Consider the following 16,945-nt stretch of genomic DNA (forward strand, 5'->3'; position numbering starts at 1 on the left):
AATAGAATAAAAATCCATAAAAGCACTACACACAGTAACACACAATATGTATGTACATATTCTCCGGGCACAAATTAAAAAAAAAAGCCAAAAATAAAAATGATAATAAAAAGTAATGTTTAAAAAATGGCATGGCTACCATGATTTGCACTTATGTCAGTGAAATCTCAGGGAGGTTGTCAAACTTAAAAACCAAAAATGCAAAACATACAGTATGTCACAAGCAAAGAAATAATAAAAAAGGCGTTGGAGGTGCTGATTCATGATTAAGATGGAGGAAAAAAACCAAGAGGGATGAGAGAAGCTGACTCAAAGAATCAAGTGAAAACTTTCAGGCTTACCTTCCTCAGTCATTGTGTGATAATATTTTAGTTTCCCATAAGTCCCAAGCTCTACAACATCACAGCAAAAGACAAGGGTAAGGCAACGAACACACAGAGAAAAGGAAAAGAGTGAACATGACACAACAAGACAGGTCCGCTGGTTCTACATCACATACTGTACAAACACTCACACGGCACAAAGAGTGACATAGAAAGACAAAGTCTCTCAGAGTCATCACTGCATAAGTGCAAAACAAGCGGTTGAATTACAAATAAAATGCATTATAGCGTTACAGTAACTCAGTCTGACAAAGAGCCTGCCAATTGCACAGGTTAGATAGCTAATAGAGAAATTTGCAAAATCGGGAGAGGGAATGGGCTTTCAGTATACTAAAAAATAATAATAAAAAGGTTCATACAATGATATATTAAAAAAACAAACAGAACAGGAAAGAGAATTTACTGGGTCAACATGCAACAAAAAGATGAGTCCTCCTCTCCTCTGCACGCAAGCTTATTCAAAGGCTTGATGATTCAGCATTTTATTTCCACAATGAAACCGGAACAATTAATTTGATTCCCTTACTGTAGCAGTTCTTGGTGCTACAGTAAATAGACGGTCAGCACATCTGCATGATGAATTAGCCAGGAATTCAAACTGTAGCAACAGCTGAATGTGAAGCAGCAGAACAGAAGACCTTGGACCACAAGGCTCTGCCTCCCAAACTGCACTTTGTCTCAGAAATAAGTACAACAACAAGAACTACAGCAATGGCAAGAGGATTAACGTTTTTAGAGCACAAGTTATCAAATATTCCCACCTTAAATTGATGTGTGTCAGATATAGTGACATCTAGTGGTGAGGTTGCAGATTGCAATCACCCCGATATCCTGCATTAACCACTCCCTGTCCAAGTGTGTAGTAGAACCTACGGTGGCTTTCAGTTAACATGAAGATGTTTGGTTTGGTTGGTCCATTCTGGGATACTGTAGAAACATGTTGGTGCATAGCAAAAGGTGGCTCCTTGAAGAATAAAATAAAATAACTAAAGTATAAAACATATTCTGGTTTGTTTAACACTTTTTTGCTTACTACAAAATTCCATATGTATTCCATCAAAGTTTTGATGTCTTTAATATCAATCTACAATGTAGAAAATATAATAATAAAAAAAAAACATTGAATGAGAAGGTGTGTCCTGGTACTGTGTATACATGGTCGCCCAAAAAGTAATACATATTTTTTACTTTTTTCTTTCCATGAAATGATCGTGACAATGTTATTTAATATTAAAAGATAAAGTGTATATCTTCTTAAAAATGTATTAATGAATCTCTACCAAACATATCACGATAAAAATGACACAATTAACAGAGGATTGTGTCTGAAAACAAAACTATTCCAACTATGGGCGACGTGTTATTAAGATTAGAAAAACACAATTCTTAGTTTTAGGTGATAATACACTATGACAACAATTATGACTATTATATTCCATTCCTGCCAATTGATCCCACTAAGTCCTACACACTGTTTTCACACTGTCTTTTTTTAATTTATTTTTTAAAACTCCGGTGGTTATTTCATGTTTTATTTTGAATGTTGATTCATCAGCATCATCAGCATTTATACAGTATGTACCAACTGGCTGGACCTCACTGAAAATATGGTGGAAGATTCAAATGTAACTTTTTATCTTAGAGTCATTCTTGGTAACTTCCAGTCGACCTCCTCCCATTTAAGCCTCTATTAGAACAGATCATCAAGATCAATAATTATGATGATGGAACACCAGGAGGCTTTTAACTTATTAAAACTGTATTTTCATCATTTCATCATTTAAATCATTGACAAGACAAACTTCATTTTGAACACTGCCATGTCTAAATGCCAGCAAGCAAATGTTCAGAAGAAACTGACTGTTTTAAATAGTCAAGCTCTCTCTTTCATACCTCTCGAGTCCTATGTTATCGAGCTATATGTGACTTTACGTTATCTACTTTGCACTGCCATTTTGGCATTGTCTCTCTTGTAAAAGCGATCATACATGTCAAGAGACTCATGGTTATATAACGGTTAGTGGGATGGTTTTTGAAGTAGGGTTGAATAAGGTTCTTATCCATAGTCAGTGTATTACCTACAGTAAATGATGGTCAGCATTTGTTAGTATTATTGTGTGACTTTGATGATTCACCAAACTGTACCACCATATACCCTAGTCTAGACAATACATTGACTATGGATAAGCAACTAATACAACCAAAAAGTGCAAACTATCCCTTTAAGTACATTACATTTGTATTTGTAACTTGGATAACCTGACCCATCAACTCTCTTCTTTACAGGCATAGATTTCTTGTTTTCTACATGCAGTAGGTGTACAGTACAGGCTGCAGATGCCCACACCCACACATACTCACACTAATAAACTCTGCCCAACAGTGGGCGACCACTCCTCTCAGGATTATGGTGGGAGTCTCATGCCAAATGCGAGACTTGGCAGCCCTGAAAACACAATCTAATGAGATGAAAACACAACCTATTGCAGAGTGTCTTGCTCATCTGCTACATTTGCAGACAAGTGACTCAATCCCATATGATTAAGCGATTGGGGTTTGAAGTGCACTATCAGTGCAAGGCCAGCCTCTAACTGAGGCTGCTCTCAGGGCAATTAGCCCACAACACAGTCACAGCTCGCACATCCGCCTGTTTGCTCTCTGCAACCAGGGAGAGAGAGGGGGAGGAAGGCTTGTTGTTGTTTACCAGGGGCCCTCTTGTCCTTGCGGTGTGACCTCTAAACCTCTGGTGAGCTGTGTGCTAGAAGTGTGTGTGTATGTGTGTGTGTGTGTGTGTGTGCGTGTGTGCAAGCCTGCTCTGTCTGCTGGGGGTTGGGATGTCAGGGAAATTCACAGTCTGTGCTGAAGCAAAAAGGCTTTTAACATTGATTCTTTCACCCACCCAGTGCAGGGTGAGCTCAGTGGGCGCAGGAGGGGGTGTGGCATGTGTGTGTGTGTGTGTGTGTGTGTGTGTGTGTGTGTATGTGTGTGTGTGTTAGTACATTAGTGTGTTGGAGGGATGATGGGTTGATATGCTTGTTGTCTGGTCACAGCTCCGTAACATACTGGGAGTATGATTATTTATTAAAATAAAATTGAGGGAGGCGAGGTTTAAAGACTATATTTGCTAGGCAAGGTGTGGTGTTTTGAGAATCACACTCATTGTGTAAACAAATATTTGGTTGTTGTGATCAGGAATTGGTTACATTCAGTTAAAGTAGAAAATAGCAGTTTTTTGGCATGAACATTTTTGTCCTCTATGACACCAGAGGAACTTTTCTAAGTGAGGCACAAGGATTAAATGTAATCTATTGCTCTAAAAATACTGTAAGAAAACGATGTTACATTGACATAAATAATTAAAAATCTACAGCAGATGGTCAATATTTTATATCTACATAAATGGAAAATATATTTCCATTGCACAAGTGGTGGGAGGTCAGTGACAGTAAGTGCATTATTGATCATGTGATCAATGTGGCCGTGGGTCACCACACAGACAGTGCTGCTGGCAGGGGGGAGCAGCAGAATGAAGCAAATTAATCCTCTCATTCAAAATGGTTGTTAAAATAATGTTAAGTTATAAAATAGAAAAAACTGACCCTTGTTTATTCCAAAATGTATATTTTGTCCTATTTGGGTATAAATTATGGCCTCACAAAATGACATTGACACTTTCAACAAACCTCATTAGCTGCCCTTTGGCTGATTTCCTTCCGTGCCTGCACCGAAAACTTCCAATGAAAAAGCTGGCCACATCCTCTTTTGTCTCACCAGTTTACCCAATAAACGCACTGTCTGCCAACATGGGTGTCTCATGGTTTACAAAATGACCTTGTCCTCTCTGTACTCAGACTGTGGGACAATGATCGTACGTTGCTGCTCAATAAAAATTGCCTAACACCAACAAAGATGTCCAGGGCCACATTGGCATTGTGAGTGATCTTTCCAGTCTATCTCAGTGAGATAATGATCTGCAGAGAAGCATCTGATGAGATCACTGGTCCGTGCTGCCATATTTATAACACAATTCTGCACTGCCTCATCATTTCATCATTGAGCAGTGATAATAATGTGTAAATATGGGTCAGATAGTCAGATATTTGAAATAAACAGCAAGGGTCTTTATTCAGTCTATGGTAGTTCTGGTAGATTATCATAAAAGTCATAAAGGAGAACAAATGTGTAAAAGAAGAAGTAGGAAAATAAGTGTAAAAGACAAAGGTAATAAATATCAAATATGTATAATATATAATAAATATAAGTATGATAAATATAAAGTGGAAAAAATACAAGATAAATTGAGCAAATTAAAAAAGTAGAAATGAAAATAAATTAAATTTCCAAAATGAAAAATAATTTACAAAAAGTTGTGTGTGTGTGTATATATATATATATATATACACACATATATATATATATATATATATATATCCATAAAAAAGATTAAATGTTGAAAATACGAAAATAAATGTAACAAATAATCAATATGTATTATATATAATAAATATAGAGTAATAAATACAAGATAAAATTTGTCAGTTACAAAAGTAGGAATATAAAGAGAAATAAAAGCTAAAACAAAGCTAAATTAAATTAAATTTACAAAAAAATATTTATTATATTATATGCTTATATTTTGTGTATTAAAGTAAATGTATGGTATTTCTTTCTTTATATTTCCACAGTTATTTTCTTATTCTTATCTAACAGTATGGTCTGTCGTCATTTACCAGCATCCATCTCCTTTCATACTGAGGTCAACCTTAGCTATGGGTATGTACAGACTCACCACCAGAGTTCACATCAGGGTGATAAATCTTATTGAGGGGCTTGAGCCAAAGGCATTCACGCACCCTGAATTATGAGAGCTGTTTTGGGAGGCTTGTTTGAGCCATCCACTGAGTAGAGTGAGAGCCACTCTGCCCTTCTTCCTCCCCATCTCTCTGTAGTTCAATATTTGATGCAGCTCCTAAGTGATATTGTTTGTACCTCCACACTGATGGAAAAAGAGATGTGGGCACTTGTGCCGGGAAATAACTGTACCAGACTGATACAATGTTCTCTCCACTGAAAAACATGCTGGATTAAAGGTCTATTATTAAAACTGAAGAACATTTGCAATAACAAGAACAAGAAAGCAGCTGTTGTCGGAAAAAATTTGGATACTGAATAATCTACTGTATCTCTCAAGGAGCATGTGGATACTTAAATCAATAACAGTTTGGTGGAAACAGCTAATTGTAAAAGGGGAAAACAAATCCACTGCACTTAATAGCTCTGTCCAGCTCTTATTGACTCTGAATCCTGATTAAGGGCATGTGAGGAAAACTAAGAAAACAGCGGACAACTTTCACAATACGCTCCCACAACACAAATTCATGAACTGAGAAGAGTTAAGAGAACTAGGATCTCCATCTTCTTTCTACACCACTGGCATGTTTCACTAAATGTCTGCAGGGTAAAATAACTTAACGAACCAGGAGTTGGAGGACAACCAGACAGGAAAAACCAACATCAATCCTTTTGGGCCTTCGCCGGTCTCACAAAAAGCAGTAATACAAAGCTACAACTAAAAGTAGTTCATAAGAGGAGAGAGAGGATTAGGGACGATGGGGGAAAACAATGCAGAAATGGTCACAGAGGGTTTCCAGGGAGAATACATCCACAGAAGAGAATGAGATATTAGAAGGAGAGAGTCTGCAGGGATGGACAGTACAGAATTGACATACAGCACAGCGGCGCCAGGGAAATGTATACATAAGGGTCACGTCGGGCAAGAGAGTTGCCTCCAGGCTGTTGGAATGAGAACAAACATAGTTTTTTTTTTTGGAGGGGGAGAATACAGAAATTAGAGTAGTAACTCACCAGAGTCAGCAAATTCTGAGGGGATAGGAGGAGAAAGAAAGGTAGGAAGACAGAAACAGAGAAAAGATAAATCCAGGTGATATTTAGTGTGGTTGTGCACATTAAATCATTGATAGGTATCATTCCTAGTTGAGAGTCAATAGCCTGTTATATTAGGCTAGTAATAAAATGATTAGACCTTAAAATAACTTCATATTTTTGCTTTCTTGCTGAGAGTTAGATAAGGATACCATTCTCATGCCTGTGCAGCAAATATGGGGTTGAGGCAAATGAACACTTAGCTTAGCTTAGCACAAAGACTGGAAACAGCAAGGCTAGTTCTGTCAAAAGGTAATTAAACCCACAACCACCTCTAAAGCTCACTAATAACACGTTATATTTTGCTTGTTTAAACCGTATAACAACCAAAATATGACAAGGAAGTTATGGTTGACTCCCGTCTTACAACTAGCGTAGCTTAATGTAAAGACAATTTTGTCTTTCTTACTGGTTTTTGTAAGGATTAAACAAACAAGGAACAAGGAGTTAATAACATAGCGTTTCAGGGAGGTTTTCTTCTGTTTGAATAGAGATAGCTGCATCCCTCTGCTTTTACTCTTAATGCTAAGCTAAGCTAACCGCCACCTCTAGCTTCAAATTTAACTGACAGATGTGAGAGTGGTATCAATCTTCCTACCTAACCTTCGAGGAAGAAAGCAAACAAGCGTATTTTCCAAAATGGTAATTTCTTTAAGAGAGACACTCACATGTGCAGGCTCACACACATATTCACAGACACACACAAACCATGCTTTTTCCTGCATTAGTGCTAACCTGTGATGTCACTCAGTGAGAAGACAATGTTGTGGATAACACTCTTATTTAAATTTGTTTAGAGGAAGAGAACAGTAACGAAGCAAAGAGTCTGAGTATTCAAGCCAGGAAAAAACATATTAAAACACACACACACACACACACACACACACACTTCTAACTACCCCCACTCTAAAAGTCTGACAAGTCAAACGTAACCAGTTCCAGCACTAGGAAAACAACCTCAGACTTTCCTTCGGCTCTGAAGCGCAGCAGACTTTTATTTTGAGAAATGTTTATAAAAAATGTATGGATGGACTCCTGCCAGCTCCTTCCCCGGCCCCGCTGAGCTACACTTAAAGTCTAAGAGCACGCAAGGACAAGAAGCAGCACAGCCTGCGTCTCTGATGGGAGCACCTACCCGTCTCTCTCCGTGCTGCTAACTCACCAGCAAAATGCTCCGTTGCATTAATGATATCAGTAAATGTGCATAGGACATGGTCACGCATGTCTCAAAGGAGCCGACCTTTATTCTGGCCTTACTGTAATGAATCAATGAAATTATTTAGAGTGCTGAACAAAGGAAGCATGTGATGAGTGTATTCTAAAATGTACTTGAGACAAATATCATTGTTATATGTTCTCTGGATGTGTGAAAACTTCCATCATGCTACATGGAAATTTCTAAATAAGTGTTGCTTTTGTTCTCTCTTGTAATTAATTAAATCCTCGTGTCGTGTCACACTGAAGTCGTTGCTTCAGTGCATTTATTTCCAGTCACTGATCTGCCAAAAGACAAATCTCATATAACATTCATGCATTTCTGCTGCATTCATACTGAAGCAGAAGTCACTGTTTTACCATTTAAAATTCTTTTAAGACATTCATTTTGACATTACTTTTAGATGCTGGGCAATGATTTAGAACCAAACACAAACAAAAAAACAGCTGTCTTTAGACTTTTGCACATACGTTCCTGTTTATTGATTTCCATCCTGTCAGACAGGCAGTACATATTTCAGTCTACTCTCATCAGTGTATGTTAGATGCCCGTTAAAAGACCAAATGACAAATGACCCTCTTGTAATAAACGGCCGGCCATACAGACTTTCATTCCCTCAGCAGGCTGTGATTTACATTTTAATCACTGAGATGGAAAGACGAATACACTCAGAAACTGGACGCCTTGGATTCAGTGTACAACAACGAGTTGATGCATGTTAATGGGCACTTTAAGGCTCGTCTCGGCGCAGCTTATTAATCTTTCCTGAGCTGACTCATTCTAGGTTTGGCTTTCAAGGAATGTAAAGTCATTTTCGGGGAAAGCAGAAATGCCTCCTCACTACAGAGCAGACATCTGCTAATGCGATCACATCCATCCAGAGGGGAAATAATTGCTCTGATCAATGTTTTATGCTCATAAATGACTCTTTGGCCTTGTCCTATGTGGTGTTTTCTGTAGTTATACTGACACTGATGCTTTCGAAACAACAAACACTGAAAATACATTTCTAGGGGGATAAAAACCAAATCATACCATTTTTAGGGATTAGGAGTCATCACATGATGAAATACTGTTTCTAATTCAAAGACCTTTCACTAAAACTAAGAATAAAGACACTCTAATGACATTCTTCAAACCCCTATTACCTGCTTGCTCCCCATTAGAGTGACTTTTTCTTTCCCCCCGTCTTTTCGTGGTAGGTTGAGGATGGGATGACACCGCACCTCCCCTGGCGTATTAACATATTCATCCTCTGCGCCGAGCACTGACACTGCCGTTTTACATTTCCTTTAGCTAAGCTAATAGGCCTTGATTTTGGATTAAAGGAAAATGATCTTCCACCTCAGCTGTGCTCTGACACAGCACCAAGCTCGTACAGACTATTTTAAAAAAGGGATCAATTCAGTCTAGGCATACAGGGGCTGGAAGTGTATTCTGAATGTTCATGATGGAGACACTGGATTTGAAGGGTTACAAAACAAAGGGTACATGTATAGATGACAGCCAACATGTTTTATTTGGAGCTGTGGACTGAAGCAAAAACTTCGCCAAAAGCACCATATGGATGCTCGGTGCCTTTAATTGAAGCAAAAAAAGCGAGCTCAACTTCAGGATTGTGTGTTTATAAGATAGTTTTCTGCCAGTAAAGGTCGTGAATTGTTCCGGTACATCTGAAAACAGGATTTATGTCATTTTAGGGGAAAAAGACAAGAATGATGAGAAATGCAAAGCAGGATCAAGCTGAAAATAGACAATTACAGACAGTAAAAATGACACCCATGCTGCATACCCTCCACATTAGAAACTTAAGAACCATCCACACCAAGAATGATATCTATAAAGATAACTATAAATATATAGTCTTAAAAATTGATAGCTAAGTGGATGGTGGAGTCCACACCACAATTAAAACAAATTTGACACTGACAGCCAATGAAAATTCAATTCAAGTATCCAATTCAAACTTTATATAAATTTTATACATTAAGTATAATAAAGTGTACTAATTGAAATCAACAGCATCTGTCCCTTTCTCCTTCCCTCTGTGGTGCTGAACGACACCTGGCTAGATGTATGGCTACTTTTCAACTGCTTGCTTATTTTGTTATTTAAATTTACGCTTTGATTATAGTTTTCGCTCTTGGTTTGGATGGACTTTTAGAAAAGTGAAATTCCTCATTGAAGATTTTTCCATGTGTAGTTTGTCTGACTGTCTTACCTTCACTTAAAGGGTCCAACGTGTGAATCATCAGCTGGAAAATGCTGTTCCTCATCAAGCTGTTGTGCAGGGAGGCTGAACTACCCCCTCTCTGAAGCCGGGGCCGGGCCTGCCAGAGGAGAAACAAGGTGTCGATCAAATGTCCTTCCGCCTTGGTTTGCACTTCTTACCGTGCTTTCTATGAGCAAATAAGCTATAACTTTAGTTCAGCAACTAGTTCTTATTTAAGTTATAAAGCACATATGCTCATATTAACATCAGTCTATCAATTATAAGCACTCTACTAGAGCCATTTCTAATCCAGGCTGTTTGGAATATGATTCCCTAATCCTCTTTTGCATAAAACCCATGAGCGGAACCTGCAACCCAGTGAAACTATCATAAAGTGCCTCAACTTGTCTTGCCTCAAAATGTAAGCCCTATGGGTTGAGACAGGCATTCACAGTTTAAGTGGCACATGAGTTATTTCTCCCAAAACAATCCTCGCCAAGGTCACTCCAGCAGTTGAAGCTGAACTTGAGAACTGTGGGAAATTCGGCACCGTTGCAGGCGGCAGCTGTTTGGAATGTGTCCGCCTGTGGCTGCCCACAGGTGACGCGTAGGCACAGGAGGTGTCAGGTGCTAATTCACAGGCCCATATGGGTGCGAGCGGGAGGCCAGGGCGACTGGCAGGGCTTGAGTAGGATGTGGCTTCTCGGTGTGACCCTGAAGAGTCTCCTTCTCCTGATCTGCTTCCTTTACAATCTGGATGAAATGTAACATTTGGTGTGTGTTTTGGAAGTATAAAAGCATGAAAAGTGTCTTGGGTTTTTTAAACACATGCTCCTTTCTCGGTTGTCTTTTGCCTGCTGCGTACAAAATGTTTGAAAAGAGGCTTCGTAGAACAGACGGAGCTCCTCTCTGCACACTGGAAGGCTGAAGGTTAGAGATAACAGTGTACATGTTTTGTTCACAGTATGGTGGGAGAAACACGAGTTACGCTAATACATCTACACAGAAACAAGGACAAACACGGGAACAGACGGGAAGAGTGTCAATCCAACAGGACCTACCGACAACTTGCCGTCATCCTCCGGCGCCCCAGGACTTGCCTTCTCATCCAACACAGAGGGAAGAAGGAGTAAAAGGGGGGAGAGGGAGAGAAAAAGAAAACAGGACATAGATGTGAAGCATGCTGCACACAACCACATAGACGGGACATAAAGACGATAGAGGGAGACATTACAGCACAGTTGACAAGACTTGAGGGACAGATTCCTCACTGTTGTGTAAGTCGCAGATTGAACAAGACCTGAGTGTTGGTATTACTTGGTACTGGGAAATTCTGCTCGATACCTTTAGTATAAAGACACCTACATCTAGAAAAAGTAGAGTTATAGTTTTATGCTTCCGCCAACCATTCAAGTTGCAATTTACATGAGACTTGTACATTTAGTGGAGACGTTGAAGGATTTAAACAAAGTTTTAAGGTACACACTTAATTTAAGTGTCACCAATATAGTATCCAACCAACTGTGAAATATGGTCACAATCTCCTCTTATGTTTCTGAGTTAATACGTTGAATAATGGCCATAAAAATGTTTTTTTCAATGCGCATTTTGAAGATCCGCATGAAAAATGCTTGATGGAAACACCAAAATTTGAAAAAAAATTGTCAGATTAGCAACCTCTTCATTAATATTTTTTCTCTCTTGCTCAATCTCTTCTATGACTGTTTACTGGCGGATTAGCCTACAGCAACACATTACACTGCCACCTTCTGACAAAAGTTTATGCAGCTTTGTTTAAAAAAAAAAAAAAAATCTAAACCAGTTGATAGAAACTTCCCTAATCTGCATTTTCTTTCATGAGACATTTTAAAATTTTGTTTTGGTTGTTTGTATTTGAGGGATGTTGCCAGTGATCTTGGCCTTTGACCACCGAAATCTAATCAATTTAGATTTTGGTGCCAAATTTAAAAACATTCTATATTTGTGTCACTTTAGGGTTACTGATATTTTTAATGTTACTGTCATTTTTTTTAAATGATACCCACCTTTTTGAATGAAACTACAATTATTTCTTGAAAGAAAGACAATAGAAAATAATTTGAAATTTTGGGAAATACACTTAGCATTTTTGCCAAGAGTGAGCAGAGAAGATTGATATGCCTATGATGTCTATTTTATGCATATGAAGCCACAGCCAGCTTCGTGGTTAGCTTAGCTTAGCACAAAGCCTGAATCTAGGGGAAACAGCTTGTCTGGCTCTGTTCAAAGGCACCAAAATCCACCGACAAGCCCCCTTAAGCTCACCAATCAACATGTTTTAATAAAAAACTTTTCCCCCTGAGGTAACCAAAGTCTAGTCACGACCCGAGTGGTTCAAAAACTTTAAAACTTTGTCCTGCAGGTTCAGTGCTGCCAGTTTTAATGTGATAACTTTGTCTCTGAGGGTGGGCATGTGCCAGATCATACCAAAGTGACTCCAGACTTTTAACAATCACTCAATTCTCCGCCATCAGTCTCAGCGGGCCTTTGGCATGTGCAGAACTGTAACATCTATTTTTGAAACAAAAGCCTTTCACCAACTGCCTGACTGAACTGTGCTCACTTTATCTAGAAAAAATGTGTGTGTGAAATAACTCGCTTAAGGCCTCTGTTTCGAGGAACAAACACAAAGCCTTTGTTCAGATCTTTGCATATCAAGGCTTTGTTTCACAGCCTACACAGTTCTCAGACAAAAATGTTGAAATGTGAAATGTGGAGGCACTGATGTGTGTTGATAAAGTGCACAATGCCAAATGAAATTAAGAAAATTATCCAGTTTGATCTTGTGAGTGTTTAAAAATTCAGGGCAAACATACACATTTTCAGACAGGGCCTTCGGGCTCGTCAACCCAGTGATTCATGTGCATGCTAAATGATGCCACACTGCATCGAATATCAAATCTTTTGATAAACAGTGCAGGAAGGATACGTGGGGTGTCAAATCTGGTTCATGAGGTGAAAGCTAAGACAGGTATTAGAATTAATCCCCACAGATTTCTGTTTTTTTTTTTTTTAAAGAAAATGTAATTCCTTGGTGATAATAGCAAACTTATGAACTTAAATCAAATAAAATGTGACTTAACTTCAAATAACTTTGAATAGGAGTTGGTTTCATTCTGAGAAATTTCCACCTCGGCAGTCATTGTGAATGTCACTACCCACTGTGTCCCACTGTTTCTGTTTAACAGCACATAATTTACCATACATTAGGTTTGCCTCTGTATAGCTTCAGAATTATTACAGAAACGAGGGAGGTGAAATTAAACATTTGCCAAAAAAGCTGAGCAGAAGCTGAGCTAATCCTGAAATTTTCCACAGAGCTTTTCAAATATAACCTATTTTTCCCCCATTTCATATCTTCAGGGTAATTCCCTGCACACTCTAGGTATAATTATTCTATTTAACTCCCTATCACCCTCCTCAAAGGCAAAGTCAGGAGGGTTAGGAGAGAACAGGTGAATGTGCCAGATAGAGATTACGCTGTGGGTCGCTCATTAAGCCAGCGTTAAATATTATGACTAATAATCACATAGGGAGATTAGTATGTTCTCTGGAGTTTCTGCGTTCTCTAATACCAGCAGCTCTGACTTCCAGTTCTTACGTAATGTCACATCAGGATCATTCTTGGAAGAGGATCAGCTGAGGGAGATAAATGTCCCTCTGCAGCCGCATGCATGTAACGCCATGTTACGCAGAATTATCGATGGAGAGTCTGACATCATGCAGAAATACTTCCGCTTTCACCATTCAAATTGCCCACAGCTTAAAGGGGAGGAGGGGGCGGGGTGGACTTTCGGAGGAATCTGCGCACATTGATGAAACACTGAAAGCAGAGCTGGAAGTCCTGACTAAAACCCCAGTGCTGGATAGGTCTTCTCATGTGCAATCTTTAGTGCACACAAGGGCTCTATTTCTGGATGAATTTGATTTGCATTTCCTTTATGCTTCGACATCCGAGTCAAATTACACAGGAGAATAATAGCTTTCTCTTTTTCTACACACTTTCTGATTTGCAAATGGTGGAGTTTGATTAAATCCATTATAGCTGTGTTTGATCTTTCAAATCCTTAATGTACTCCTTAATATACCCTGGATATACAATGTACTGTGATATCAGCAATCAGCATTACATTGTATAAATCTTATGAGCCTCTTCCCATATCAATCCCACTACATATCCTTTTCGACAGTTTGTAGGGATTCAAATTTAAAAATCTAAATCAAATGATAGCAGGGTCCATCAATAGGGAAACTGCTTCTCTGTGTATTTGTTTCCTCTGTCATTACAATTAACCTGTCCTATATAATAATAATAATAATAATAATAATAATAATAATAATAATAATAATAATAATCCATCACCTCTGCCAGTCACTGCAGTGCAGAACCTCTTTAGGCAACAAAACAACTTGGTTAAGTTTTGAAAAAAATCATGGTTATGGTTGAAATAAGTACAAAAAACTTGGTTAGGTTTCAGGAAAAGATCACGGTTTGGGTTAAAATGACATTTGCTTGTGGCTTATGTAAGTTAAATACGTATACTGTGTTGTGTTACACATGACATAAACAGCTGCCTGCTGGGTGAAAGTCCTTTTTTTTTTAAATCAATCTATACATTTGACCTCCTTCTGAAGTGGACTGTGTCACTCTTTATACTCCATCACCTAACTTTCTTGTCTGAGGAAGCCCTGCACCACCTGGCTCATAGCTCACCAGCCCATGGGTTTACGTATAGGAACTATAGTGCATTACTTAACAACCAGTGAATGAGAACTGTTACAATACACCATTAACTGTAATTGCCAAAGTGGCATCACATAACTGCTTTGCCGCTCTGGCAATGAATCAATCATCTCGTAAAAATGGTGAGAAAGTCTGACAAGGAAATTTCTAAATGTATTTTAGAAAATACTAAGGTAACTTCTACCCCATTAACAGATTATTCACGGTCGAGAAAATGAATGCAATACAAACTTGTACAAAATTTTGCTACAAAGACTGCATGATCCATGTGTAAATCAATGCAAAATTAGCATTAAAGGAATGCTTCAACAATTGGAAAAATACAGGTGTTCACTTTTTTGTTGGGAGTTGCGTTAGGAAATTAATAACACTGTCAAACTGTGGCAAACAGGCCCAAATAGGCCTTTTACAATGTACTTTAATGGTTCCCACAAGGTAATACAATGAAGAATAATGTACTCATGTCTAGAATTAAGCCAGACATTGCCAGCTTTATTGAGACAAAGTTACATTACAGCAGATCTGACATTTCGTACATGCTGGAACTGTAGAAGTTGTGGATATTGTATAAATCAAGCTTCTGGGAGCCGGTGTATGTATAGATATGTGGCAACCAGACTGTCCAGCGTGTCAAGCAATCTTGTAAAGTGAAATCTTGCACAGCTCCGGGCGTTTGCCTGCACGTGCTTACAGTAGGCAGCCTGTCTGTCAGAGCATGACAGAACACCCTTCGAGATTTGTCCATCTAGATTCATCGTGTTAGAGCTAAACTGTTGAGCAGCACGACTGAACATCATCTCTCTCTCCCTCCCTCTCTCCCACTCCCGTTTTGCCTGGAGACGATAATGATGATCTTCAAGGAAAGGAGGGAAAAGATGCACAACAAGTCAAGAAGCCATCCACTTGCCAATTAGTAACCCCTTCATTTTTCTAACAAGCAGAACTAATTACAGGAGCTGCCACGACGCTGATTTCCCACAAGGCAATGCTCACCAGGACTAAGCCAAAATTGCTTCCTCTTACTCCCCCCTCCCATGAACCAATCAGACTCAGGCTTTTGGGAGACAAATAGGGGGAACAAAAACTGCAGCGTCATTTCTGCAAGTGAATGTAATCACCCAAAGCTGGGTCTGATCGGGAACAAGACATTTTTGTCCTTTTCCTATCAGTGCTCCATGTGCTTGTAGTGCATTGTAGTTCATTACTGAGTCCTGAGTTAATAATAATGCCCCAGAAGTGATTTTTTTCACTGTTTCTTTTCTTCTTTTTTTAAAAAAAAACAAAACAGATTTAATTTAGATTTTACATGTGCCACGTAATGTTTTAGCTGAGGGAACACAAGAAGTAGAATAATGACCTCCTGCACACCTGATCTCATCTGTAGTTTGCTGTTCCTGTCAGATCAAAGCTGGTTTTGAACAGCAGATGCAGTAAACAATAAAAGACTGAACCGGGTTCTTTGTTTTTGAGATTGTAGCAAACGATGATAAAAAAGTTTCCTCCAGGAGTCTGCATTTATATTCTGCAGCGTGTCCGCTGTGCTCCTGCTGCAGCACTCTCTGCCCCAGATTTTTTTAGCTGGCCTCTCCTGTTTATCTGCACGACCTGAAAGTTTTTGATGAGGTTATTTCTTGTATTATGTTTGGGCACGATTGTTTTTTCAGCTCCTGATGCTGACAGACATTCACAGGGAAAAAAAACTGGTCCCAACCGGGGCAACCACATCAATCTTAATTGTTGACAGTAGTCCAAATCTAGTTTCCCGGAGGCATCTGGGCCATCCTGCTTGTTTCCAGGTATTGGTTATAGGGTTTCTACACTGTAGCATGCACAGTACTTTCCAGTTTTCTCAGTAATGATGTAGCATTCCTGATAATTCTGCTTTCCACTTACGGTGTATTCCTAAGCACTTATACATCAATAAATAACTACAGTTACATTTCTTGTCCATCTCCCTTAGTATCTCTTTAGTTGGCATGACTTCACAAGATTTATGCAATAAGCACACTCCACACACACAAAAAAAACCATTAAGAAAACACATTTCACAGCAACAAACTTTTCTGTGACTTGACCCAATTACTTAAAAAAGTTTAAATTTTGAATTTTAATCAAACACAATTTTTATCCTTACACAATAAGGGCAAAAAGTACCTTTCTTCATCAAGATTTGTCTTGTTTTGATCAAAGAAAAGTCAATCCTCTGGGGTACACAATTGCCTCAATCTTGTATCTTTTTCATATAAAAAAAAAAGGATTTCTGGAGAATTTTAACTTTGATGCAATGCACACTGAGAAGTAGATGCTAATGAGCAAACAATGTTTTTAAATACTTCAAATTTAGTAAACACGCCACTTGATATTAGTCAAATAAACTCATGATTACAAATTCTGAAAATGATAAATGA

General features: G+C 38.6%; 1 protein-coding gene across 6 annotated transcripts in view; it reads right to left on the minus strand.

The window, feature by feature from the left end:
* LOC131989118 (sodium/potassium/calcium exchanger 2-like) overlaps positions 1-16,945 on the minus strand; it is a 51,071-nt gene that overhangs the window by 19,167 nt on the left and 14,959 nt on the right. The window contains exons 3-6 of one of the 6 annotated variants that reach the window (XM_059354294.1): positions 10,816-10,862; positions 9,764-9,872; positions 6,249-6,263; positions 342-392 (exon numbers count right to left, since the gene is read on the minus strand). In XM_059354294.1, coding sequence (XP_059210277.1) covers positions 342-392; positions 6,249-6,263; positions 9,764-9,872; positions 10,816-10,862 — 222 coding nt within the window. The remainder of the gene's footprint in view (positions 1-341; positions 393-6,248; positions 6,264-9,763; positions 9,873-10,815; positions 10,863-16,945) is intronic. The other 5 variants (XM_059354295.1, XM_059354297.1, XM_059354296.1 and 2 more) reach the window with 5 other exon arrangements.

This window comes from Centropristis striata, chromosome 17 (genome assembly GCF_030273125.1).
Source record: "Centropristis striata isolate RG_2023a ecotype Rhode Island chromosome 17, C.striata_1.0, whole genome shotgun sequence".
Classification (NCBI taxonomy): domain Eukaryota; kingdom Metazoa; phylum Chordata; class Actinopteri; order Perciformes; family Serranidae; genus Centropristis; species Centropristis striata.